This window comes from Natrix helvetica (assembly GCF_964273705.1).
Source record: "Natrix helvetica genome assembly, chromosome: 12".
Classification (NCBI taxonomy): Eukaryota; Metazoa; Chordata; class Lepidosauria; order Squamata; family Natricidae; genus Natrix; species Natrix helvetica.
The window spans coordinates 20692312-20716299 of NC_138556.1; the positions used below are offsets into that span (position 1 = coordinate 20692312).

General features: G+C 56.3%; 1 protein-coding gene across 19 annotated transcripts; it reads left to right on the forward strand.

Annotated features, from left to right (window-relative positions):
* Positions 1 to 4665: 4665 nt before the first annotated feature.
* On the forward strand, positions 4666 to 23700 carry TPM1 (tropomyosin 1; the record flags this gene model as incomplete). Of its 19 annotated transcripts, none has more annotated exons than XM_081965167.1 (10): positions 4672 to 4918; positions 5869 to 5994; positions 12135 to 12268; positions 12984 to 13101; positions 13697 to 13767; positions 14053 to 14128; positions 16222 to 16284; positions 16994 to 17063; positions 18324 to 18402; positions 20756 to 20999. In XM_081965167.1, exons 1-10 carry the CDS (start codon positions 4805 to 4807, stop codon positions 20757 to 20759), a joined length of 855 nt encoding a protein of 284 aa, XP_081821293.1. In that variant the 5' UTR covers positions 4672 to 4804. The 19 variants fall into 19 exon arrangements, with proteins under 19 accessions (XP_081821286.1, XP_081821277.1, XP_081821293.1 ...); XM_081965163.1 differs by lacking the exon at positions 14053 to 14128 and adding an exon at positions 14748 to 14823 and having other exon boundaries at positions 4676 to 4918; XM_081965165.1 differs by lacking the exon at positions 5869 to 5994 and adding an exon at positions 6173 to 6298 and having other exon boundaries at positions 4676 to 4918.
* Positions 23701 to 23988: the final 288 nt, after the last annotated feature.

Consider the following 23988-nt stretch of genomic DNA (forward strand, 5'->3'; position numbering starts at 1 on the left):
AGGAGCTCCAAGGCAGGACTGGTTTATGGCATGCTTGGCCCCCAGGAGCCATGACAGGCATCCTTTGGCACCACCACCGTAATGAAACTAGGCCAGGTTAGGCAACCTGCTGCCCTCCAGGCCTCCCGGCTGGCTCCATGAACCCGACTCCTTCACGGTTTCACGCTCACGTCCCCTCGTCCTGCTTTAGGAAAGGGAGAGAGGGACGCTCCAGGCTCAGGAGCCACTTCCAGGTCTCCTCTGAGCAGTGGAAGGAGAATGTTTGTCAGGGAGCAGATGGTTCCACTTGCCTCCTGTCTGTGAAATCTTGGCAGAGTTTAGAAACGGACCTGCCAGATACCAAAGCAGTGAAGCATCCTCACCCAGATGTGAAGATGGCAGGTGTGCGCTTCGTTTTTTAACAAGGATGGGCCAAAAGCAGTGCAGGCAGAAGAAAGTCTCCGGGCAGCACCAACCCAGCTGACTTCTCCCAGCCTGCCTGCCGCCTCCTGGAGAGGAGGGCGAGGAAGGAGCCCTGGGCTGTCAGCCATTAATCTTCCAAGTGGAACATCTTTAGCTCTTGGCCATCTTTAGATGCTTGTAACGTAATCGCTTCCCCTGAGCTGGAGAGTTAAAGGGAAATTGTTCCAGCCTCAAGCGGAGAGACACCAGCACAGTCCCCCCCCCCTCCCGGAAGCTTCCGTGCTGCAGGTAAAGTTCTGGGCGGAAGATCTGAGGAGGAGCCTGCAGCTCCCCTTCCTGGCCAAAGAAAAGGGCCCCCATGAGAAGGGCACCAGCCAAGCCCACCCGCTTCTCCCTGCTGGTTTCAGGGCCTGGCTCTGTGGCGTGCTGCTGCTGCTCTGCCCTCGCCTTGGCACCTGAGCCACCCTCTTGAGTTACAGCCTTGGGCAGGTGCACCCAGCTGGGCTATAAATATCCCCAAGAAACTGAACAGGCAAGAAGGAGGCGTCTTTGGGGAACTTGGCTGGCTGCACGAGGCCAAACCTGCCAGTTTGCACAGAGCTTTGCCCAGGCCAGAGCCCTTCTTCAGGGCCCTTGACCAACTGCTTGGGGACAGAGCCAGCAGTCCGGGTTTTTCACCCTCACCTACGTCATCCTCACCCACGAGGCAAGGGAAAGGTTTCATGGGATTACTCCTCAGGCTTTTTTGCCCTCCCACCTGCATTTATTGGTCACGGATCTTGTGGAAGCAGCCCACCATCAAAGGTTGGGTTTTTGGTTTCTAAAACCAGTCATGGGCCAAGGCAGACACAAAAGGCTTAGTCAGTTGGAAGAACCTTGGCCCAGAACGGGTGGAACCTGCCCATCCCGGCGGCAGTAGGAGGATGTCTGCGCTACACCGCCAGAGAGGATTCAGGGCAGGCAAGGGGCAGAGTCACCTGGGCACAACTGGCTTCATGGTCTAGGCAGGTGTGGCTCTTCCCAAGTGAAGGGGGAATCAAAGGGCCCGATAACCAGACTTGGGAATTTCCCACGCCACAAAGAGTTGAGCTGTGGGTCCCATTCAGACAGGGGGACCTGCCCAGCAAAGGGAGGGAGCAGGGGCCTGGGTCTCTGGGCAGAGCAGCCTTCGTTTCCTGGCCCCTCGGCCGCAGCCGCCTCTCAGAGGGCTTGCAAAAACCCTAACCCTAACCCAGGGGTCTCCCAGGAATTGAAGTCCACAAGTCTCAAAGTTCCCAGGTTTGGAGAGTCCTGCCCGAACCTTTCTGCAAGCCCTTATTTTAACTTTCATGGACCAACAGCAATAAGCTTGAGATGCAGAAAAGGCTCCTCTGGAGGGCTGGAGCTGGTGGCCTTCGGAGCAGCCTCCCCAGACCCCTCAAGTCCCAGTTTGTCCCCAGCTGCAGGATGGAAAGATGGAAGGGAGACCAGACCGGGTGCAGCTTCTTCAGGCTGCCAAAAGGGCCTTTTCGCCCAGAAGCGTTGAAGGGAGGGAGGGAGGGGGGAGGGCTGCTCCCCGTCCTGCCTGGCTGCAGCAATTGTTGGCTTTGGAGGAGGTCAGAGAGCAGAGCTCTGAAGCCCCCCCCCCAGCACTGGCGTTTGAAAGGGGCTGCTGAGCATCGGGTGGTGGAAGGAAGGCCCCGGGGGGTGGGGGGGGGCAGAGGCTCCCTGTGCTGCTCTTGGGAGGCGCTGCGCACGTCTCCCGCTGAAGGACTTTTCCATGGAAGGTTTTAAAAAGAGCACAGAGTTTCCAGGGTTGGCCCGGCCACAGGAAGAGGCTTCCTCCAAGAAGCCGTGGATCGTGGCCACGGGAAGACCCAGCGGGAGGGGGGGGCTGACAGTCCTGGGTAGGCAGCTGTTTCTATTGGGAGGACGGATCCTGCCCTGCTGCTGCACCGCTTTGGTGAATGTTTTTCAGGAGCAGAATCACCCCTGGGATCAGCTTCTGTTTCCCCATCTTGAGTGACACACCCGTGGCTGCCTCTGGCACAGCTGGAATTGCGGGGGGGGGAGCAAAGGCAAACCCAACAAAGCTTGTTTTCTTCTGCTCCCTGGACCTCCCCCCACCGGCCCTCGCCAGCTGCTTTGTGTCGCCATGACTTCCCTCTCCCGCCCTCCCAAGGAGGACCCTCCGTTCCTCCATGGCGATCCCTCCAGGCAGACTGAGGCATGCTTGATTGTGCTGCCCGCCTTGCCAGTTGGAAGGGAACACACACACACAAACACACACACCCCGCATGTTGAGCTTGGCCCCTGGTAACTCACAGAGGCACCCATTTCACTTTGGCAACATCCTGGAAGTCACCGGTTGCTCCTCTAATGGGATGTTTGTTTGGGGTTCTCAGCCTTGTTTGCAGGCTCTGGATCTCCTGGTGGTCCACCATCCGGATTGCCCCTTATGCATTTTGCACAGCCGAAAGCAGGTGCAACGGCAGAGATGATGGGCAGGGGAATTTCTCCAGGGGAATCTGAGAGCAAATGCTCTCAACAAAAGGGGAGTCCAGTTCACCCATTGTCATGCACTGGAGCCCAACCAGAAAGGCTGCCCTAAGGGGTCTGGTAGCCCCCCCCCCAATCTTTTCTAGCCCAAATCCAGGTTGCCAATTTTTGGCACCATGTAGGATGGGATTGCTGCAGGGACCTAGACAAGGAATGCACCTTGGGACTTACTAAGCCTCCCTTTCACAACATACAATTTAGTAACCTCTAACAAACACCAATTCCCCAGGATCCTTAGGCAGATCCAGTTCTGGGAGGAGACCTCCTGTTGCAACCCAGGATGAGTAAATGTTTTGGCCTTTTGGCCTTCCGGGCAGATAGGATGCCTGCAAAATCATTAGACGGAAAGATAATTAACTCCTCCGAGGGTGAATCTTAAACTCACAACAAACATTTTTCCGGGTTGAGAGCCATTGGTGAAAGCTCCTTCTGACTCTGCTGAAGAAAACATCTGGGCGCTGGGCAGAGGCCGTTGCGCGTCACAGAGGATGCAGTCAGAACCGCACCACTGCCAGGCAGGCGCGGAAAGGGACGGGTTGGGGCAGGGAGAGCAGCAGGGAGAAAGGGAAGGGATCCTGGAGCTGCTGCTTCCCGGGAGTTCAGCCATGCTTCCCGGTGCCCAGGATCCGCACTCGCCCACCTCGCCCCGTGGCTGGCATGGAGCCTGGCTCCCTCAGCCAAGAGTCTGCATTGCCGAGAGGGGCTGGGATGCTCCTGGGAACCTGCCCTTGGGAGGGTGAGTGAGCAGCCTGCACAGGGAGCTGCTTCGAGGGCATGGGGTCGGTTTCTCCAAGTGGGCTGCTTTAAGATCTGTGGACTTCAACTCCCAGAATTCCCAGCCAGCATGCTGGGAGTTGAAGTCCATTCTCTTAAAGTTGCCATGTCCCAGAAGGTTTAGAAAGACTCAATAGTGACGGGCGGCAACTGCAGCCAAAGTTTAATCTGTGGTGTGACACCCCCACCCCCTCCAGAGATGATCTTGACAGACTAGCTCCCCTCTCTGACCCTGGCACGGCAGGTTGTGCCAATGCAGCCAAGGCTGGTTTACTCAGAAACTCCTTCCGGGGTTGGTGGGGAAAGGCAGCTGGGTAACCAGGGCCTCCCTTTCCCCTTTGGGGTACATGGCCTCTCCCTGCAGTGAAGGGAGCACCCCAGCACCCCAACACCCTTGTGGGGGAACTGGGAAGCTTTGCCTCCTTGTTGTGGTTTCCTGCCCGGGCATCCATGAGTGCCCAGAAGGCATGCAGGGCTGGCGCTGCCCCTCCTGCCTTGCCACTTTCTCCCGAGTAGAGCTGATCGGGGTGGGGGGCTTCTTCGGATTTCAGCCTCTCCCGGAGAGGGTGGTTGGCACCAGCCCACCTCCAGGACCCCCGTTGCAACGCCGGCGCGCCTCCTCCTCCTCCTCCTCCCCTCTCCCAAGCGAAGCTGCGGTTCCCGGGTGGGCGCCGGAGGAGGAAGCGGCTGGCGACGGGGATGCGGCCCCCGCCTTTGCCCCTCTCGTCGGGGTAGACTCTGGCCAAAGCGGCGCTCGCTCCCTGCTTCGGCCGTCGGGAGCGCCAGCCCTGCGAGGGAGGCCGCCGCCGCCCTGCCCTTCTTTAGGCATCGGCCGGGGCAGGCGGGGCGGGCGCGGGGCGGGCGCGAGCGGAGGGGGCGGCGCGCGCGGGGCCCGTTCCCAAAAAAGCATTGGCTGCCCGGCGGAATGCGCCCCCCCCCGCCCCGCCAGGGTACTTAGCCGCCCGCGGCCGCCGCGGAGCCGCTCGCACTCCGTCCAGCTCCACCGTCCCAGCGCAGCTCCGCCGCCGCCTCTCCTCCTCCTCCTCCTCCTCGACGGACTTTCGGCAACTGCCCCGCAGCCTCCGCCGCCATGGACGCCATCAAGAAGAAGATGCAGATGCTGAAGCTGGACAAGGAGAACGCGCTGGACCGCGCCGAGCAAGCCGAGGCCGACAAGAAGGCCGCCGAGGAGCGCAGCAAGCAGGTGGGCCGCCCCCTCCGGGAAGGAGCCGCCGGGTGCGCGCCAGGCACCCCCGCTCGCTCCGGACGCCCCGAAAGAGAAACCGGAGGCCGGGACAGGATGCCCGCTGCGCTTCCCCCACCGCCCGCCTCGGGACTTGGGGGGAGGGGGGACTCGGCATCTCCCTCGGCGGGGATTTGGAAGAGCGCGGGGGGGAGGGGGGCGCTGCCCTCCCTGGGCTGGGCTGGGTCCTTCTCCCGGCCGAGCCCCCCCCCCTTGAATTGGGGATCCTGGATCCCCGGTAGTTGGTTGAACGGACGGGGGTGGGCCGTTTCCGAGAAAAAGCAGCCAAGTGGGTAGAGCCCCGTTGGTGGGAAAGAGCCTCTCTCTCCCCCGTCACAGGAGGAGTTGGCTCCTGGAAGGTCAGATATGGAGCCCAGACTGGGGCCAATGTAAGCCTCCTCCACTTGATGCCTTGCAGATGTGTTGGGACTACACCTCCAGTCATTCCCAGCTCAAACAGCTGGGATTTGAAGCCGCAGCTGGATGATGGAAGGTTGGGGGGGGGGGGGACCTGGCGGTACAGGCTCTGGGGCTTCACCCAAAGTCCAGGAAGGCAACTGACTTGGGCATGGAACCCAGAGACCTTAAGGCAGCCTCCTTTCCCAGCTGGCCTGCTCCCACACAGGCTTGGGGAATCTTCCACCTGGCCCTCTTCCTGCAATAGGCTCAACCGGAGTAAACTTGCTTTCCCCTCCTCTGGAGTCGCAGTTCCCCTGGTCATGAACTTAGCACGCGGGTAGCTTCATTCAGACAACACTCGGGGTCCCAAAAGCAAGCAACCCCAGCATCCACCTTAGGCAGGTTGTGGTTGGGAAGGCAGCCCCGAGGAGGGGGCAGGTGGGAGGGAAGGCCGGACCGTGGGGAGATTAAAAGTGCTTCCTCCTCTTTTTGCCTCTGGCCTGCGCGGCTAGTTGGAGGAGGATATTGTGCAGTTGGAAAAGCAACTGCGGGTCTCGGAGGACGAGAGGGACCACGTCCTGGAGGAGCTGCATAGCGCCGAGGACAGCCTCCTCACCGCGGATGAGAAAGCCACCAAGGTAGCCTTTCCAGATGCTCTAACCTCCTCTCTCTCTCTCTCTCTCCTGTTTTCCCCCCTCTGTCCTTCTGCACCTCTTCTCCTTCACACCGTCTTCACGCCATCGCATTGCCTGCTGCACCCCCTTCCCCTCACTGCCCCTCATCACCCCCCTCCCCCGGTCCCCAACCTTCGGGCAGTTGGAAGATGACCTGGTGTCCCTGCAAAAGAAGCTGAAGACCACTGAAGATGAGCTGGACAAATATTCGGAGTCCCTGAAAGATGCCCAGGAGAAGCTGGAGGTGGCAGAGAAGAAAGCTGCAGATGTGAGTACTTCTCTAAACCCCCCTCCCCCAAGGAGCATGTGCCCCCACCTTTCTGCCTCTTGGTCACTCAACCTCTCTGCATGCTGGACTCGCCACCAGCTGTGGGGATCAGCCCGCCTGCCACGACCCAAGAGGGCATGAGATGTGCATCCATCAGCCAAGAATCCTGGACACCTGGGTAGCTCCTGCTGGTCCAGATGCCCAGCCGGTATTGTTGCCAAGGAAGCAGCAGAGATGTGTCCTGCTGTGGCCCTAGGAGCCATACCTGAAGCTCTTTTGGGGAAGGTTGCTTGGACATCAGGCCGGAGCCCTCGGGTGTTAAAAACAAACAGCACCTTCCTCCCAGAACCAAATCCTTGGAAATGGACAGGGGTTCCCATGCGCGTAAGAGACCCTGCGGCACCCACAGGGGTGAGAGTGCTTGTCTGGGCCAGCAGGCCTATTCAGTCCTTGAGCCGAGATTCCCATGTGGGAAAAGGTACCCAGAGGACAAATGCAAATGCCTCTAAGGGGCAAAGATTGCCCACGGATGCTTGATGCCCAAGGCGTGCCAAGAGGTTTCTTGACGTGCCAAGGAGAGGATACTTGCTGGGTCGGCAATCACTCAAGGCTGGGGAGAGACCCGGTGGGTGGGGGTTATATATAGCTCAGCACTTTATATGGAAGAGGGAGCTCGCTCTCTGTCTCTCCTCCACCCACCTGTCTAAGTATTAAATCGTCCTATGGCTGTAGCCCTCAAGCATTCCCGGCCCCACAGCCTTCCCTGCAATTCACTCCAAATCTGGGCTGTCGGCCCCTTAAGGTTGGGGGTGGGGGAGTCAGACATCCCAAGCAGATGATGTCATACGGAGGACTACCACTCTCTTTAAGGGAAGGAAAGCAGCTCTCCCAGGCCTGGGAGAAAGTGCCATGGGGGGGGGGGGTGTCACGTGGGGGTTTAAGGCCCAGCAAGAGCAGCCAGCCAGAGTGGAGGAAAGATAATCGGGGCAGAGCAAATGGGCGCTGCCTGGGAGCCTTTCGGAAGCTTGAACTTTTGTCCAACTCCTTGTGGTTCTTCCCGGCCCAACTGAAATCTGACTTCATTTCAACTTTGGAACCGCAGAAAGTTGCTCCTCCATGAGAGGCTGCTGTGCCTAATCTGGCTCAAATGCGCCTGCCTTCCGCGCTGTGGCTTTTTCGATAGATGGGAGTCAGCATTCCAGCCAGGCATTTATTTAACTTGTTCAAAGGAACCGCAAATAGATCCCGGGGAAGATATTCCTTATAAGGAAGAGAATGCAGACTATTTTGAAATAGCTTGTCTCAGTTAAAAGCAGGAGAGAGGAGGAGGGGGAGGGGGAGGGAGGGAAGGAGGCCAGAGAAATGCTACCGAATTTCCAGAGAGGAGCCTCTGCTGTTTTTTTCCCCCCTCCAGGGAAAAAGATTTATTTCTTTGTAGGCATTAAGGGGAACCTGGGGTCTTTTTCTTCTAAGTAGTGCCCAGGTCTTGCCTCTCCTCCTTTTGGCCCTTAAAAGGGTTATTTTGCAGAAAGAGAGAGGTGGTGACTATAGGGCTGAGGGGTGTGGTAGGTGAGCAACAGCTGCTGGGACAGATGTGCAGGAGGAGGGCAGAGGGGGTTGCCAAGAAGAGCTCACCTTTGCTGGCGCGACTGGGCCATGACTCATAGCTCTGCTCAGCCGTGTGTCTTGCATCACTTCCGTGGTGGATCCGGACTCTGCCTGGGGGGGAGGAGCAGCCAGCCTGAGTAACCGTTGGGCTGGCTGGGAAGGTGTGTCCCCAACTTCCTAACTGCACAGCTCCTCTTTCAAAAATACCTTTCCCCCTTCAGGCTGTAACCTTGTAGATCCGAGGTTTTCAAACTTGGCAATTTTAAGACGTGTGGACTTCAACTCTCGGAATTCTCCAGCCAGCTTTCTTTAAGTCCGCAAGGCTTCAAGTTGTCAAGTTTGGGGGTTGTAAATCCAGGGACCCTGCCCCAACATGCTGCATTTGGCAAAAAAAGTGGGCCGGGAGGCTGCCAAGAAGGAGCCCTCGTGCTGCCTTCAAAGTCAAGATTCTCCAAGTGGTTTTCTCTCCTGGGGAAACTAGGAAGGGGGCGGGTCTGTTACGGCAAACCTTGGTTCGGTTTAATGGGATGGGGGTTTCCAGGTAAAGACAGCTGTGTCCTGAAGCCCCCGGCCCAATTATAGCACCGGTGTGGGTTCCCAAGGAGGTGGATTGGTTCCCTCCAGGGGCTTGCATGAGAGGCCGGAGTCAGGCTAGGGAAAGTCATCCCTATCCCATGGCCTGTAATCGGTCCTGGCTGGGCACCTTCTGCCCCGTCAGCTCTTCCTCGCCCTCCTGGCCAACCTTGCGGCTCATGGGACTGAAGCAGCCGAAGGGGCGTTGGGGTTGCCAGATTCTCATCCTTGGCTATCTTTAGCTGCAGTTCCTCCTGGCGGATAAAGCAGGAGGGGGAAATCTCTTTTTTTCTCACCCATATCTATGGAGAGGAAAAGGGGAGGAAGAGATCAGCCGGCAGAGCGGACAGAACTGGGCTGGAGGGGCAGAGGTGACCTGGCTGAGGGCTGTTGGCTTTGTAGTCCTCACCAACTGAGCCCAGCCCCAGGTTGAGGCTCTTTTGGGGTAGCGGATGAGCCTCCTGTGGGCTTCCTGCTGTTCCCATGGCTTCTCTGAGTGTGTGTGTGTGGGGGGGGGGGGGAATCTGGAAATCTCAGCCTCCCACATCCTTCCACATTGGGAAAGCCCTGAGGTCATCACTACTAAGCTCTGGTCCTTGAAGGTGGTTGCAGTGGAAGCAGGTTTCCGGCCAGCTGTGCCCTCCCCTCCCCCCCCCCCAGGTTGTAAACGGCCTCCTTCCCACTTCTCCCTTTGCACATTCATTCCCTGCTGCTTTCACGCCGGTCCTGGGGATTTCCTCGGGAGTTGTGCCTGCTCTCAAATGATGCCATTTGCGCCCTCTTGGTTTCTTGGAAACAGTCTCCCAGGGAAAGTCCCCAGATTTCTTCCCAGGCTCTGCAGGTCTCCTGGAAGTCGATTTTTCCACTGCAGTTTTTCCATGTGGTTGTTGCAAGGCAGCTGGAGGCACTGGGCGGAAATGGGGGGGGGGAGTCTGCCAGGTGTGAGGAGGGGGCGGCCTTTCCCCAGCACAGGAACTGCTCCTAAGGCCGGTCTGGGGCCCCCAAGAAACTTCTCAGACTGGCCCGTTCTCCAGGATCCTCCGTCCCCAAGACAGGCTCCCTCCTCGTGGGCTGCAGTTGCACCAGATGAGCCAGCAAATGTGATGCCCACTTAGGTCCCCGAGTGGGGGCGTCTGCCCCTCCCCGCCCTCCGTGGGGCGCTTTCGAGGCGGTGGTCCTGCGGGTGCTTCGCCGCCTCTGGAATCGGGGGCGGGGGGCGGGGGCGCCGCATCATCGCAGCCGGAGCGGTGCGGTCGCCGCCGGGGGCGTCCAGGCGGGGCTGAGGCGGGCTGGGAAGGCGGTCGCTGCGGCGCGCGGAGGCCGGGCATCCCGCCTGTTGCTGCTGCTGCTGCTGCTGCTCCTCCCTCCCTCCCTCCGCCCTCCTCCCATCCTTCCTCCCTGCCCGGCCCTGCCCGCCCGCGCCTTCCTCTTCCTCCGCCCGCCTTCCTCCTGCGCTGCGGGCCCGATGGCGGCGGGGCTGAGCTCGCTCGAGGCGGTGCGCAGGAAGATCCGCAGCCTGCAGGAACAGGCGGATGTCGCCGAGGAGCAGGCGGGGCGGCTGCAGCGAGATCTGGACGAGGAGCGGGCGCTGCGCGACCAGGTGAGACGGACGGGAGGGACAAAGGCGCCCCCCGGGCCGCAGCCCTCCGGCCACCTGGGCGCCTCCCCCTCTTCCTCCCCCTCCGCGCGACGGGCAAGGAGGGCGGGCGGGCGACCCACGGGGGATGCCGCCCTGGCCTGGCCCCCGCAGGCAGCGCCCCTTCCCCGCCAGGTGCGACCTTCGGCCTCGGCAGGGGCTCCGGGCTCCCCCTTGCGGCCTCCCAACCTTCGCCCCTCCAGATGGGAGCTCCCCGTTCAGGGTCCCTCTGGTTCCAGGGGCTCCCTGGAAACCTTCCTCAGAGCCGCCCCTCTCCCCCCCCCCGCCCCTGGGTGCTTTCTCAGACCTCCTGCCCCCCGTTTTAATCTCGTACCCACCACGAGCCTTGAGCGCGCCCCCCCCACTCCCCAGGAAGGAGCGCCTGGTGAGGGTGGGGTCCTTTCCTGGCACCTGCTGGGCTCCTCCCAAGGGGGAATGGTCCAGGGTGCAAAACCTCCACCCCGACTCTGTATATTCCAGACCCCAACTGATTTTAGGGAAGCCCACCGTGGCCAGGAAGCCCTCAAGCCACTGGGACCAGCAGGAGCCTTTAACTGGGAGGCCCAGTCTGGCTGTAAAGCTGAAAGGCTCCCTTTGAGTCCCAAAAGACAGCCGTAAGGAGGGCTCTTGCTTCCTGGGGCGGCTTTTGCGGAGGCTGAAATCGGTTGGCATCTGGGTGAAGGAGGAGGGGGTGCAAGGGGGTTAAGATATGGGGCTCCCTCCCTTTCTCTGGTTGCAGTTCAGACCAGGAGGCCTGTTCGGCTGAACCCCTCTGGGGTCTAAACGCCCCCCCCCCTTTAGCCAGGTAGCCTCGGGGTTTGAAGGCTGACCTGAAGGGGCCCCTCCCACCTGCCCCCTTGGCCAGCCAGGGGCCTGGACCGAATCCGGACCTTCTTTCCAAAGACAGAGGCTCATGGGGATTTGGAGGGGGGGGGAGTGTCTGTTGTGGGGGGCCTGGGTTGAAAAAGGGAAATGGTTGCTTTCAAGGGGGGACCTGAAGATCTTAATCCCTCTTTGGGCCAAACTCTGCCAGAATCTGCCCCCTGGAGCACAGCGGCTGCTTCTCTGCTGGCCTTGGACGTGTCCTTTGGGATATGGGTATTTTTGTGACTATATAAGGAAACGGCTTTGCTTTGTGGAAAATGGAAAGGGATCATAATTGGCCCTGCTGCTTTCTCTTTGGGAACAGGAAGTAGGAAAGCAACCTTTTGGCCTCCAAGGGACGCAGCCAGAAGCCTTTTGGGGTAATGATTAACAGGAGCGCCATCGTTTCTCTTTCCCTGGGGGGGAAAGTATGCAAGCAAGGCCAATTCTCTTGTGTGCTTTGCGTTGGGGTGTCCCCGTCCCCCCCATTCCCCAGATGTGCTTTGCTTGAATTAAAAGAGGCTGAAGCAGCCACTGGATAAACTTGGCTGGGAGCTGATCAAGGGAGCATTCAAGAGGACCATTTCCTGTAAGAGAACTGTCTCCAATCTTGGTCACCTTCAGCCTGGTGGACTTCAATCCCAGAATTCCCCAGCCAGCATGCGCTGGCTGGGGAATTCTGGGAGTTGGAGTCCACCAGGCTGAAGGTGGCTAGGTTTGGAGCCCCCTGCTGTAAGAGAAGAGCTTTTGCAGCTGCTTTGTCTTTTCTCATTGGGCTCGTGGCTTCCTTCCTGTGTGGCCTGAGCCAAAAGGTGCAGACGTGTTCCGGGTGGCCAAGGGAGCGTGGCTGTTGGGTAGTTTTAGGAGGCAGAGAAGAGGATGATGCAAATTACACTGGCTGTGTGATCTGCTTTCATTCGTTGGTGTCGTTCTCTCTGTAGGAAGACGGTGCAGAGCAAACCGTCCAATTTTAAGTTAAATTGCGGTTATTGCTTAGTCATTTTTCTTCTCCTTTCTTTCTTGGCTGTGAAAAGGAGAGAATGGACAGGCAGTGGCAAAACCAAGGATGTCAGGTGGGCGGGAGGTTGTTTAATGCCACCCTCCTGCCCACTTTGTAACCACGAGCATCTTTCCTTCCTCCCTTCCTGCTCCCAGGCTGAGAGCGATGTGGCTTCTCTGAACAGGCGCATCCAGCTGGTGGAGGAGGAGCTGGATCGTGCCCAGGAGCGCCTGACGACAGCCCTGCAGAAGCTGGAGGAGGCTGAGAAGGCGGCAGACGAGAGCGAGAGGTGAGGCTGGGCCCCTTGGCATGGGGTGCTTGGCTGGCACAGAGTTACGTCCCTCGGGATAATAGTGTGTCCTGGTGTCCTTTGGGTTATGAGTGGTCTGGCCTGTTGCCTTGAGGGGAACTAGGTGAAACATAGAGATGCAGAATGGGAAGGGACCTCCGAGGCCATCAAGTCCAACCCCTGCACATTGCAGGATTCACTCTATCATCCCCAATGGGTGGGTCTCCAGCCTCTGTTTGAAAATTGGCAGTGAAGGGGAAGAAACCACGTAACAGGACAATCAGGGACTTTAGAGCTGTGTCTCTCAATCTTTGCAATTTTAAGGCGTGTGGACTTCAACTCCCAGAATCCCCCAGCCAGCCTCCCGTCTTCAAGAGAAACACTGCTCTAGACATATGTTGATTAAGGAGAGACTCTCTGCCAAGGTTTCTCTCCCACACGCACAAACACAGGCACACACGCAGGGGAGAGGGGGGCAGAGCGCCGTCTGAGCACTTGCAGAGTGGGCCGTGTGGAGAGACAGGTGATGGGTGCAGAAGCCTTGCAGGGTGGGCATCTTCCCCGTGCCCTCCTCCCTTCCCGGGGCAGCCCCTGTGCTTGAGCTAGGAAGGAAGGTGGCATCTGCAGCCCTTGAGGTCAGGGGCAGCAGGGTGGTTGTGGCCCTGGGTCGGCGGGGCTTCCTGGATTTGCCCGTGACGGTGCCCTTCTCTCCCAGAGGCATGAAGGTCATTGAGAGCCGGGCCCTGAAGGACGAGGAGAAGATGGAGATCCAGGAGATCCAGCTGAAAGAGGCCAAGCACATCGCTGAGGACGCCGACCGGAAGTACGAGGAGGTGAGCCTCGGCTGACCCTAGCCTGGCATCTGGCCGGCTGTGGTGGGTGCCTCCGAGAGACTATGGGAAGGAAAGGGCGGACCTCGGGCGGCCGAGCTTCAGGCATTGGGGCAGTCCCACCAGGAATGGGCAGAGGAGGGGTGGCAGCCGTTGGCCAGCTCCTGCCTGCTTCTCTGCCCATCCGCTTGCGGTTTCAGCGCCACGTTTGAGCAATCGGGAGCAACCTGCTAAGGGCCCCCACCTGCCAGGAGGGGGCTGACAGTGGAGCAGCCCCTCCTTGGAAACTGCCTGACCCCAAAGTCTGCACAGACTCTGGAAGCCAGTGAAGACATGGCTCTTCCAGAGAGCTTTGGGGGACCAACGTCTGTAGTGCCACCTCTTCACTGTGCAACTTCCAACTTTGCCTTTTGATCCTAACGTTCCGCTTGTACCTCTGAAAGCCTCCCGGAGTTTCAGAAATGCATTTTAGGAGGAGGCAAAGCCGTTCTGCAGGGCTCCGTTGCTGGGAATCCAGCCCCCTGGAAGGCACCTATTGGCTGGGGTGGCCCCTCCCAGCTTCATCCCTCCCCCCTTTCTGTTTCCACGGCGGCTGTAGGTGGCCCGGAAGCTGGTGATCATTGAGAGCGACTTGGAGCGTGCAGAAGAGCGGGCTGAGCTCTCCGAAAGGTGAGTCCCGTCCCCCCCCCGGGGGCTGCTGCTGCTGCTGCTGCTGGCCTTGCGCTGCTGTCCGTGGATGTGGTGGATGTTCTTTTGGCCCCCGCCGCAACCGTGCCCGGCTGTGCGCCCCAGCGGAAGGGGCTGTGGTGTGTGTCCGCCTGCCTGTGTTTGCCTCTGTGTGCTTGCGGCCGTGTCGGAGTCAGGGGGAGCTCTGGTGTGGTTTGGGTCACTGCATGTCACTGGCTCACTGATTTTTGTGAATGGCTCTTGTGCGTTTCCTGTGTCCACTAACAGCCAAGTCCGACAGCTGGAAGAACAGCTAAGAACCATGGATCAGACCCTGAAAGCGCTCATGGCGGCCGAGGAAAAGGTACTGGCACGCATCAGCGTCCTTCGGTGAATGCAAAGACCGGGCTTAGCCGCAGCCCAAACCTTGCGGCTGAGGTGCCTCTAGCCGCACTGCTCTCGCCTTCTTGCTGGCCTCCTTCTTTGCGTCCTTCTGCTTCGCTTGAGTGGCTGTTCTTTGTCTCCAAAAGCTCCGATCGGATGCGTGTGTTCGTGGAAGCCTTGTGGCCGTGACTGAGCCCCAGGAAAGGAGCTGGCCTCTCTGGGACCCCCGGGGTGCAAACGAGGCTGACCGTGGCCTCTGCCAGTAGGGCTTCCAAAATGCCCCAGGACTGCCAAACAGCCACCTGCTTGCCAAAGGCTGCTAGTTTGGCTGCCTTTGATTAGAGGAGAGGGGCTCTTAATTGGGAGACGCTGCCCCTCAGCTGCAGGCGAGAGCACGGAGGGAAGTTTCTCTCCGTGCCCCTTGAGCGTGGTGGCAGTCTCGATTTGGTGGTCCCAGAGGGGTGTAGCTGCTCCCGAGGCCCTTTCCTTGAGCTTTGAGGTTCCGTTTTCATTTTTTCTCTATCTTTTCTCCCCCTCTCTTCCTGGGCTTGTCTGGTCTTCCTCCTGTCCCCTTTCCTGGCTGCGTTCCCAAATAATAGCAAATGTGCTGAACTTGAAGAGGAATTGAAAACTGTGACCAACAACCTGAGGTCGCTGGAAGCTCAGGCGGAGAAGGTAGGCCGAGCAGGGAGGAGCGAGGCGAGGTGGGGAAGGAAGCGGCTGCCCCCAACACAGGTCTCACCTTCCGAGTCCCACTTCGCTTTTATGGCCCCCGAGTGGATGTGCGGCTTCGTTTGCAGTCAAGCAGTTGGCGGTTCTGGCAACCGGAGGATGGATGGGCTTCAACTCCCAGAATTCCCCAGGCAGCATAGATGGACTCCATCCCTCCCTGGGTGGGGGGGAATTCTGGGAATCGAAGTCCACGGGCCTTAATGTGGTCCAGCCGAGAAAGGCTTCTCTTCTGGACCGCTCTGGGTTTAATCTCAGATCGTGGCATCTGGGCAGCCTGAAATAGCCAGAAGGGCCAAGGATTAAAGGTAGGCCCTTTGAGGGGGTCTCCCATTTGGACTCTTAGGGGTCTGATCTGGCAGCGAAGCGGAAGGAAAGGCGCCACATGATTTCATTGATCTACACACCAAGCAAATTTTCAGGGTGGTTTTTTTAAAAAAAAATTCCCTCCGGCTTTGTCACAAGCCAGGTTTGTATCAGTGGTTCTTCTTGGCCACCCAACTCAGAGGACCCCCCAGTTCAATCCAGGCTGCTCCTCTTGGGTCTGCCCTGCTCCGCTTTCTCAGAGGAGAGAAAGTGCTTTTCCTCCCCTGAAATCGAGAAGAGGCTCAGGGGCACCTCTGCCAATGGGCTTCATCCTGCAAAGCCCCCGAGCCTGGTTCTCCTAAGCAGCAAAATCAGAAGTGAAAGAGGAGCTGTCAGCCTTGGAGGGGGGGGGTCTCCGCAGGAGTGTTCCTCATTCCCCAGGGGCTCTTCCGGTGGTCCAAGAGCTCCCTCGGATGCCTGTTTTTCTTCCGGTTTGAGTCCCAAGAGGCCCACGTCTTCCTGCCTCACAGCCTTTGGACAACCAGCGTGCAAAAAAGGGAAGCCCGAGGGGCTGTCCCGCTTCGTGCTGACGTTGCCCTGGGCTGAGGGAGGGAGGGAGGGGGGCCCTTGCAGCCCTCCAGCTGCCGCTTTAAGTGCTGGACGGCCGTGCAGCCCAGATGGTGGGCATCCTGGAGGAGGAGAAGCCATCCATTTTGGGGGGGCTCGGGAGGCCTTTTGAGTTGGAAAGCTGGACTTTTGGAAGCGGTGGCAGGCCGGCATTCTTCAGTGGTGTGAAAAACATCCCCATGCCCGAAGGCCCCCTCCCCTGGTCTTCCACCTTGACTCCCCCCAGCAGATGGGAGTTGTAGTCCAGCATCCGTGGACAAGGGCCTGCTCCTCTCTCAGCCCTGTCTGATCAAACCGCCTGCTTGATTCTGAGCCAGCCACCCTGCAGGGCTCCCCTTGTGCAACCGGTTTGGAGAGGCCTGGCATGGTTTCTCACGTCGGGCGTGTTGTGTTTTTCCTTTCCACTTGCAGTACTCTCAGAAGGAAGACAAATATGAAGAGGAGATCAAGGTCCTGACTGACAAACTGAAAGAGGTAAACAGCCCCAAAACAAGGAAGTGGGTTTTCTGGAGGAGGAGGAGGGGGGTCAACATTGCTGGGATATTTTTTTTTTTTTTGCCTCCTGGAATGCTGAGGTGGCCCAGGGGAGTGCCAGCCGCTCAGGGTGTGCAGAAGTGGGTTGTACTTTGCCCCAAAGCCAAACTCCATTCTTAATTTTAACCTCCTCCACATACATACATACATATATTTATAGCCCTATTTATATTTGTATTTTATCTGTGATTTATTGTGGACTGTACACCGCCCCGAGTCCCTTTTTGGGAGAGGGGGCGGTTTAGAAATGTGAATAAATAAATAAAATAAATAAAATAAATTAATCCTTAACCCTTCAGTCAAAGGAGAAAGACGACCTTCACTGAGCGCAATGAAACCTTGCAGAGCTCTTATGTTGGGAATATTGCATGAATGGGGGGGGGGGGGAGGATTCCCACTCAAGTCATATCCTGAGGGCCTCATCCAGCCCATGCGTCCTCTGGCCAGCTTCCCCGTGCTCTTTTGGGGCTGCCTCTGATGAGAGCCCCCCTCTTTTTCTGATGGGAACAGCTGAACACCCCTTGGGCTGCTTCACCTCTAGTGTTGGCATTGGGGGCAATTCTTTGTATCCAGGGAGCTTTTTCTGGGGGGAAATGCCGTGGGGGGCCCAGGCCGCCTCCTGACCCACTTGCGTGTGCTTTGACCCCAGGCTGAGACCCGAGCTGAGTTTGCAGAGAGGTCAGTAACCAAACTAGAGAAGAGCATCGACGACTTAGAAGGTATGTTTCTTTGCCTGCCTTTGTCCTTCTCCAGCTGCTGCCCTGAGGCCACCTGGGAAGCCACTGCTTCACACGGAGAGTGGTGGTGGTTCTGGTCAGTCTCCCTGGAGATAAAGGGTGGGAGGTTTGAACATCTTAATGAACGTAAAATTTGGGGTGAATATTGTATCCTCCAGACGTCTCCAGTTCATTGAGCTGCATATCTCGTCCCGCTCTGAGTTTCCCCTCAATTAGGAATCTCAATAATGAGCTTAATTCCCAGATGCCAATAAGTGGTGGTCACAGTGGTTTTTGGGTGGCAACCTCTGACTTGTTCGTGTGGGAACAGAGTTTGGCTTTGCCCACCTGGATGGATGGGATCCCTTTGCCAACGGTTGGGATTGTGCTTTTTCCTGTGGAAGAATTTCATTCTTACTAGACTCACAAGGTCTGCTGGAGAAGGCCAGGATAGTTGTTGGGTGGCGGCTGCAGTGCCACCCGGATCTCTCCTGCCAAGGGGGGGACGAAAGGAGCACTTGGGCAGATACCAAGTGGAGGCCTGCAAGAAGCCCAGCGGCTAGGGCTGCCCGCTGGGACCTCAGCTTTGGGGTGAATGCCAAGGAGGGAGGAGACAGGCTCCCCACGCTTGGCCTGTAGCCTTGTCCTCATGGAGGACCTCAGCTTGCCCTCAGTTGAGGAAGCTTTCTGGAGGAAGAGGCTCTTTGAAAAGTGGTCCAGAACTGGAGATTTAAGGAGGAAGTTGAGTGTTTGGTGGAGAAAATCATCCAAACTCTCTCCGGTCTGAGATCCTCCAAAGATGGAGAAGTGGGGTCTCTTCCCCCCTTGAGCACCAAGCGGGTCCCCAGAGGAAGGACCCCCTCAGGGCCGTTTCCTTCTCCCTCTCCCAGTTCCCCTGCCCTGCCTCCGTGCAGTTTGGGGTCTGGCAGCCAGGTGCTTCGAGCAAGCACCCCACCGAGGGCAGAGGGGCCTCCAGCTAGAGCCAGCCTTCTGGGGACCAGGCCCACCCAGAAGCGCCTTTCCTGCTACACCCCCAGAATCCTTACTTTCCCGTCTGCCAGCTTGGCTTTTTCTCACTCTTATTTTGTGAAAGCCCTTTTTTCAAACCCTCCCCCTGACCTCTCTTGTCTTTCATTCCACTCTCCCTCCTGCCGATGCCTGCACACCCATCCTCCCTGCTCCCGGCTTGATTTCTGGACGGTGCTTCCTTTCACCACTGCCTCCTCTTTGCACTCCTTCCACCTTTTCCTCGGCCACTCTTAGACGAGTTGTATTCCCAGAAACTCAAGTACAAAGCAATCAGCGAGGAGCTGGATCACGCCCTCAACGACATGACCTCCATGTAAATGGCGCCCTGTTTTCTGCCTGTGCCTGGTCTCAAGTCAGCCTTGCAAAGTCACGCGGCCCTTGCTCCTTCTGTCCTGTACATTGTACGTGTGAGCGTGCTCTTTAAGCACCACCTGTTTTTGCAATTTTCCAGTCCTCAGTGTTCTGGAGAGGGCTGGCACAGAATGCAATTGGCAGGCAGCGGGTGGCATTGCCCGCTATTCGTGCAAACACTGTTGAGTTAGCCCTGGGCTTCAGCAGCTTTCCGGAGTCATTTAGCAGACTCTCTAATGAGAGGGCAAGAGAGCAATAGTAATGAACTCTGTGAGATTATTCTGAATTAAGGATGAGGGAGCAAGCATTTTGCCTGGACAATGCAAGGCAAGGCTGACTTGAATGTGTGTCTCTTCCTTTCCTTTCTCCTGTTTTCCTGCACTTGGTTCTATCCTATTTTCTTAATCTTTAGTTCCTCCTTTCAGTTCTCTTCCGTTTCAACGTTTCTCGGCTTCTGCACCAAAGCCCACCTACTCTTCCGGTTGGCAAGCCAAACCTTCTGATTAAGAAACTCCCCATAAATAGAGGCATTTTTTAGCGTCAGATCCAATGAGGTCCACAGTTTCTGGGTAAGCTTTTTTGTGGAAAGTGCCTGCTGCACAAGAGCAAATTCTTCAGCAGGAAGAGAGGTGGTGTTTCTCCCTGGAGTGGGGTCTCTGCATTTGGCAGACGGTGGGTGCCTCTCTTGCTTCTGTGGACCCACACAATTTGCAGCAAGGGAGCCCCCTCAAAGTACAATTCCCCTGAAAATCCCCTTTGCTTTTGATTTTAATTAGGCAGCAGCCAAGGGTGAACGAGCACGTTTTTAGCAGAATAATATTGAGACTACTTGTCAAGGGATTGTCTTTTGAAAAAGTATAGTATTTATTCAAAAAGTATCCCACCTTTTATGTGTTAATATATTACACATCTACACCTATTAATATGTGTTTATTGAGAAAGTTGTAATTATCCAGAAACTATTTAAAATGTATTTTTCGGGAACGTTTCGCCAGAAACGGTGGGGTACAACTCCCTGTGGCCATTTTAGTCTAGCACAAAAGTTTTAGTTTGTGTAGTCCAGCACAAGCAGAAGTCCTCAAGTTAAAAAGTGTTTTTTAAGACTTTTTAAAAATCCGTCAGTCATTTCAAGTTTATTCTATGTAAGAAATGCTAAACGGAAGTCAGTTGTATCTGACCCATAACCTTCCTACTAACCCGTGTGAAAACGGACTGTACTAACTTATTAAAGAGGGAAAAAATCCCTAAAGCTAAGTGCCTGCCTGCATGAGATTCATTTACTGCTGTGCAGAGGTGCAAGTTGTTTCGGAGTGTGGAATCTAATCTCAGAGCTGAATTATGCTGGAATGATTTGCATTCTCCTGGCTTAATTGACAAGCAACAATTAGCCCCTAGTTTGCCATTCAGTGGTTTGTTTTTGTTGTTCCCTTGGATTCCCAAAGTTATAGTCTGAATAATCAATCCTCTTTGTAGGTCTGGGTTCCCTGCATATTTGGGAAATTCTGTATATGCGTGTTTAACATTCCCAGCTGGTTGTTTTCTTTTACAAATCACGGCATCGTGCAGGTGATGGGATGGGATGTGGCATGATTAAAATGCTGTTAAGAAAAAGTGGAATATTTTTCCAAATGCTGCTTGGAAGGTCCCCTGAAAGAGAGAGCGATCTCCCCCTGCTTAAAATGGGGTTGGCCAAGGGAGGAGAGGGAAGCCTTGGCTGGAAAGTGGTCCCTTATACGGAGCTTGCAGGGGCCAGAGAGCGAAGGCCCACCACGGACTCCTAATTCCCTCCAGACCTGACCCGTTTCCAAAGGATTGGGGGGGGGGGGTTCAAAACACAGCTCAGATTTAACTACTAAGCAGAGATGTGTGTGTGGGTGGGGGGGTTTAATATCCATATCCACTGACTTTGGTTTCATGAAAGCTCTGCAAAGTCAGATCTTGGAGGCGAAGTTAAAAGGACGAAAGATTCGATGCCCATAGAGAGGGCTGCCTCCAGGCTGGCAAGGTCCCCCTTGGAGGGCTTTGCTCCCTCTCCCTCTCCCAGGGGTCCCATGGATGCTGACCGAAAGGTGTGGGGGGGGAGGGTTGTCGTAGGGCAGATGCTGTTTCCGTTATCCTGGTGCATTTTTTCTCCTCTGCTCTTCCTTTCTTTCTTCCTTCCTTCCTTCCTTCCTTCCTTCCTCCCTCCCTCCCTCCCTCCCTCCCTCCCTCCCTCCCTCCCTCCCAACCTTTCTCCCTCCCTGCCTCCCTCCCTGCCTCCCTCCCTTCTCCATCTGCTCTGCCATTTTTATTTCTTCTTTTTTATCTTCATACAGATAAGTGTCTTTGTTTCACTCCTCCCAAGACCTCTCTTTCGTCAGCCTGGGTGAACCATCTTTTCCAAGCTGGTACCTGCTGTCCAGTTCCTTGCCCTCCCCTCCCCCTCCCCCTCCTCCCTTTCCTCCTGGGGCTACTCCCCCACCCCTCCCCCGCCCTCCTCTCTCCCCACTTTGGGCCTTTCAACTGTACAGGAACTCTACAACTTTCACTGTAAAATAAATGAAAAATCCCGACGTCGTATCTGTTTTGCTGCTCCTTTTGCCTTTTATTTATGTCCTCCATTTCAAGTATGAATAAAGTTGAAAAATTTGCTTTCTTCTGTTAGGGATTCATTCTATTATTTTCCTTTTTCACCCGCCTTTCTTTTTTTATTCTTTTCCTCCCCCTGCCCCTTTCACAGCTCTTCTGGCAGGACGCAGCCCATGCAGGGAGGGGGTTTAGCAGCTTCGAGGGGGTGGCAGGGGTCTCTGAAGGGAGGGGGCTTTGCTTTGGTCACTTGCTGGATGAGCAGCCTGGTCTTCACTTGGGGGGGGCGTTGGGGGAGGAGCCAGGACAGGAGAGGAGGCTGGAGTGGGTGGCTTGGGCAGAGTAGAAATCCTTGCAATGGGGAATGCGCACCTGGAGGCCCCCTGTACATCTGGTGGGGGAAAAGGCTGGGGAAGATGGAAGGCCACTGGCTGAAGTGGGCTGGGCTGGGCCTTAGCCTAAGCCATTCTGGCTCTATCAATAAGCCACAGTTGGGCTTTGACCAACCCCAAACCGGATTAGTGTAGAGATGGTTGTGACCTCGTGAAAAGCTCATCAGTCCCTGCTCCTTTTCCATGCATGGGCCCTCGATCCCACCTCCTTCCTCCCTCCCCCTGGTGGAAATCCCCGCGGCTCTTGAAGCCCAACCTGGAGGCTCCTTGAGTGGCCTTGTCTGGGGCCATTCCAGCAGCTGAGTCAGTCCAGAGAGGGAGCCTCGGGGAGCTCCCCCAGCAGCAGGCCAGTGTGGTGGACCTGCTCCCACAATAGGCTACTTGTCCTCTACACAAAAGAGCCTTCTCTTGGTCTTCTGCAAATTGAGGCTCTGGCCTCTTCAAGCCTCCCGTGAAGTTCTGGAGATCTTGCTCGTCACATCCCCTAAAGAATCCAGAAGAACCTGGGTGGGGGACTGGGGACTAGCCAGAGTCACCTGCACAGAACCCAGGCCCGGGAGTGTCTCGTGTGAGAATTGCAAGCAAGGTCTTACGTAGGAGCTCACAGGGATGGGGAGGCAGAGATAGTTTGAAGACTCTGGGTGGGCAGAGCAGATCTTGGACCAGGACCTGGCTGCCTCCCTTGCTGGAACCGACCGGTCCTGCCTTATGGTCACCACCAGCACCTGCCCAGCCCTCTCCCTCGTAGAAACCAGTGGGAGAGATGGGTTCCCCAAGGGGCTGAGCGATGCGTGGCCCACCATTGATGGTGGAACTGCCTTCCTTTCTTCCTTCCTGAGATGCTTCACCGAAGGAGGCACAGGGCTCCTGCCTTGGTGTGTCTGATCTGTCCTACTAAACTGACTCTATGGAGTGACGTTTCGGGGCTAACCCTTTCCCTCTAACCGTTTCTCTTCTCTCTGCCTTTTTCCTTCCTCCTCCTCCTCCTCCTCCTCCTCCTTCTATCCGCTTGCCGACTTGCACAGACCAGCTCTACCAGCAGCTTGAGCAAAACCGGCGCCTCACTCATGAGCTGAAGTTGGCCCTGAACGAGGACTAAGCTTCCGTGCTTCCTAACCCTTCTCTCTTGACTCACCTGCCTGCCGACTGATGCCAGAGGCCTGTGTCTGCTGCCGTTTGGGGCTGAAGCTGGGGGGGCCTTTAAGGTTCTGTCTGGGCGTTTCCTTCTCAGCCTTAAGACGGGCTGCACTCTGGATCACGGTCTGATTAAAGGAGACCCAGGCGTCTCCTCCTTGGGAGGGGTGGTTTTACTAGCAATTCTGCTCTGGGGGAGGGGGGGGTGCTGAAATTGGAACCGTGCTGACGTTTGCTTCCTGTGGGGCCCAGGAATGAGATCTCAGCACTCACTTTTCTAGCCCAGGTCAAAACAACTTTGCAGCCGGGCAGCAGGAGGGGCCTTTTGTTGGTCACCTCCACTTGTGGTACATTTGCATCGTTGTGAAACTGCTGTTGCTGTGTTGATCGTATGTGGATCTCGAGCTTTTGTGCTTTTTTCTCCCATCACAGACATGTATTTAATGCCTTTCCTACACAGTATGCATGTGACTTTACACTAACAGCTATTGTGAAAGCTGCTTCACTTTTCCCCAGCAGCAGAAAAATCCCTGAAATTTCCCTAGCAGACAGATAGCTGCCTCTTTCCTTCACCTGCCACGTGGTTGCCTTCTACCATTTCTGCAGTCCTGGTGGAGTAAAATTGCAAAATGCTTTGGTCAGCATTTTTAGTACATGGATTTTTCTTTTCTTTCTGCTGCAACTTAACTCTCTCCCCACCTTTTTAAATTTGTGATAGAAAAAGAAGGGTAGATTTTCTTTCTTTTTAGAAGGCAGGTTTAGTCAGCCAGTTGCCACAGTTGTCAGCATAACTGACAAATCACCAACTCCTTTAGGTGTTTAAGGCGCTCCGGTTCTGTCTTAAATACGCCACAACAAGTTTGACTTGGCCAGATCCGTTTGGCGCAGAGGCCTGGCTAAAAGGTGCTTCATGCCTTTTTTGATTCAAATACCGACTGCCACAGTGAAGCTATGCATAGGGGTTTCACCGCAATGTTTGCCTTCCTGATGCCTCCAAATGACTCCTTTTCATATTTTTTTTTGACCCAAAACAGAAAAAGTGGCTAATGCAAAAGAAGAAAACTTCAATATGCATCAGATGCTGGACCAAACTCTACTGGAGTTAAACAACATGTGATAAGTCCCTTAGCTGGGATGAATGCCAACATCAATTTCGTTTCTAGTTTTTTTTTAAAAAAAAAACACCCCCCGCTTGCCATGAAACCCCTTGAAACGTGTCCTTATTTTATCATTCCCGCTTCCCCCCCCCCGCCCCCTTGCTGCCACAATCATCACAGGCCTGTCCGCTCTATCCAGGCGTGGAGTTGGGGAAAAGATTAAGAGGGGAAGAAGATGCAGGAGTTATGGGGGGGCATCTGCTGCTATGGGGTGCCCTTCTTGGGACTCCTGTTGCCTACGCTTTGGATGGAGTCGGTTAATGCCAATTGTCTGCAGGCTCCCAAAAAGATGGGAATATT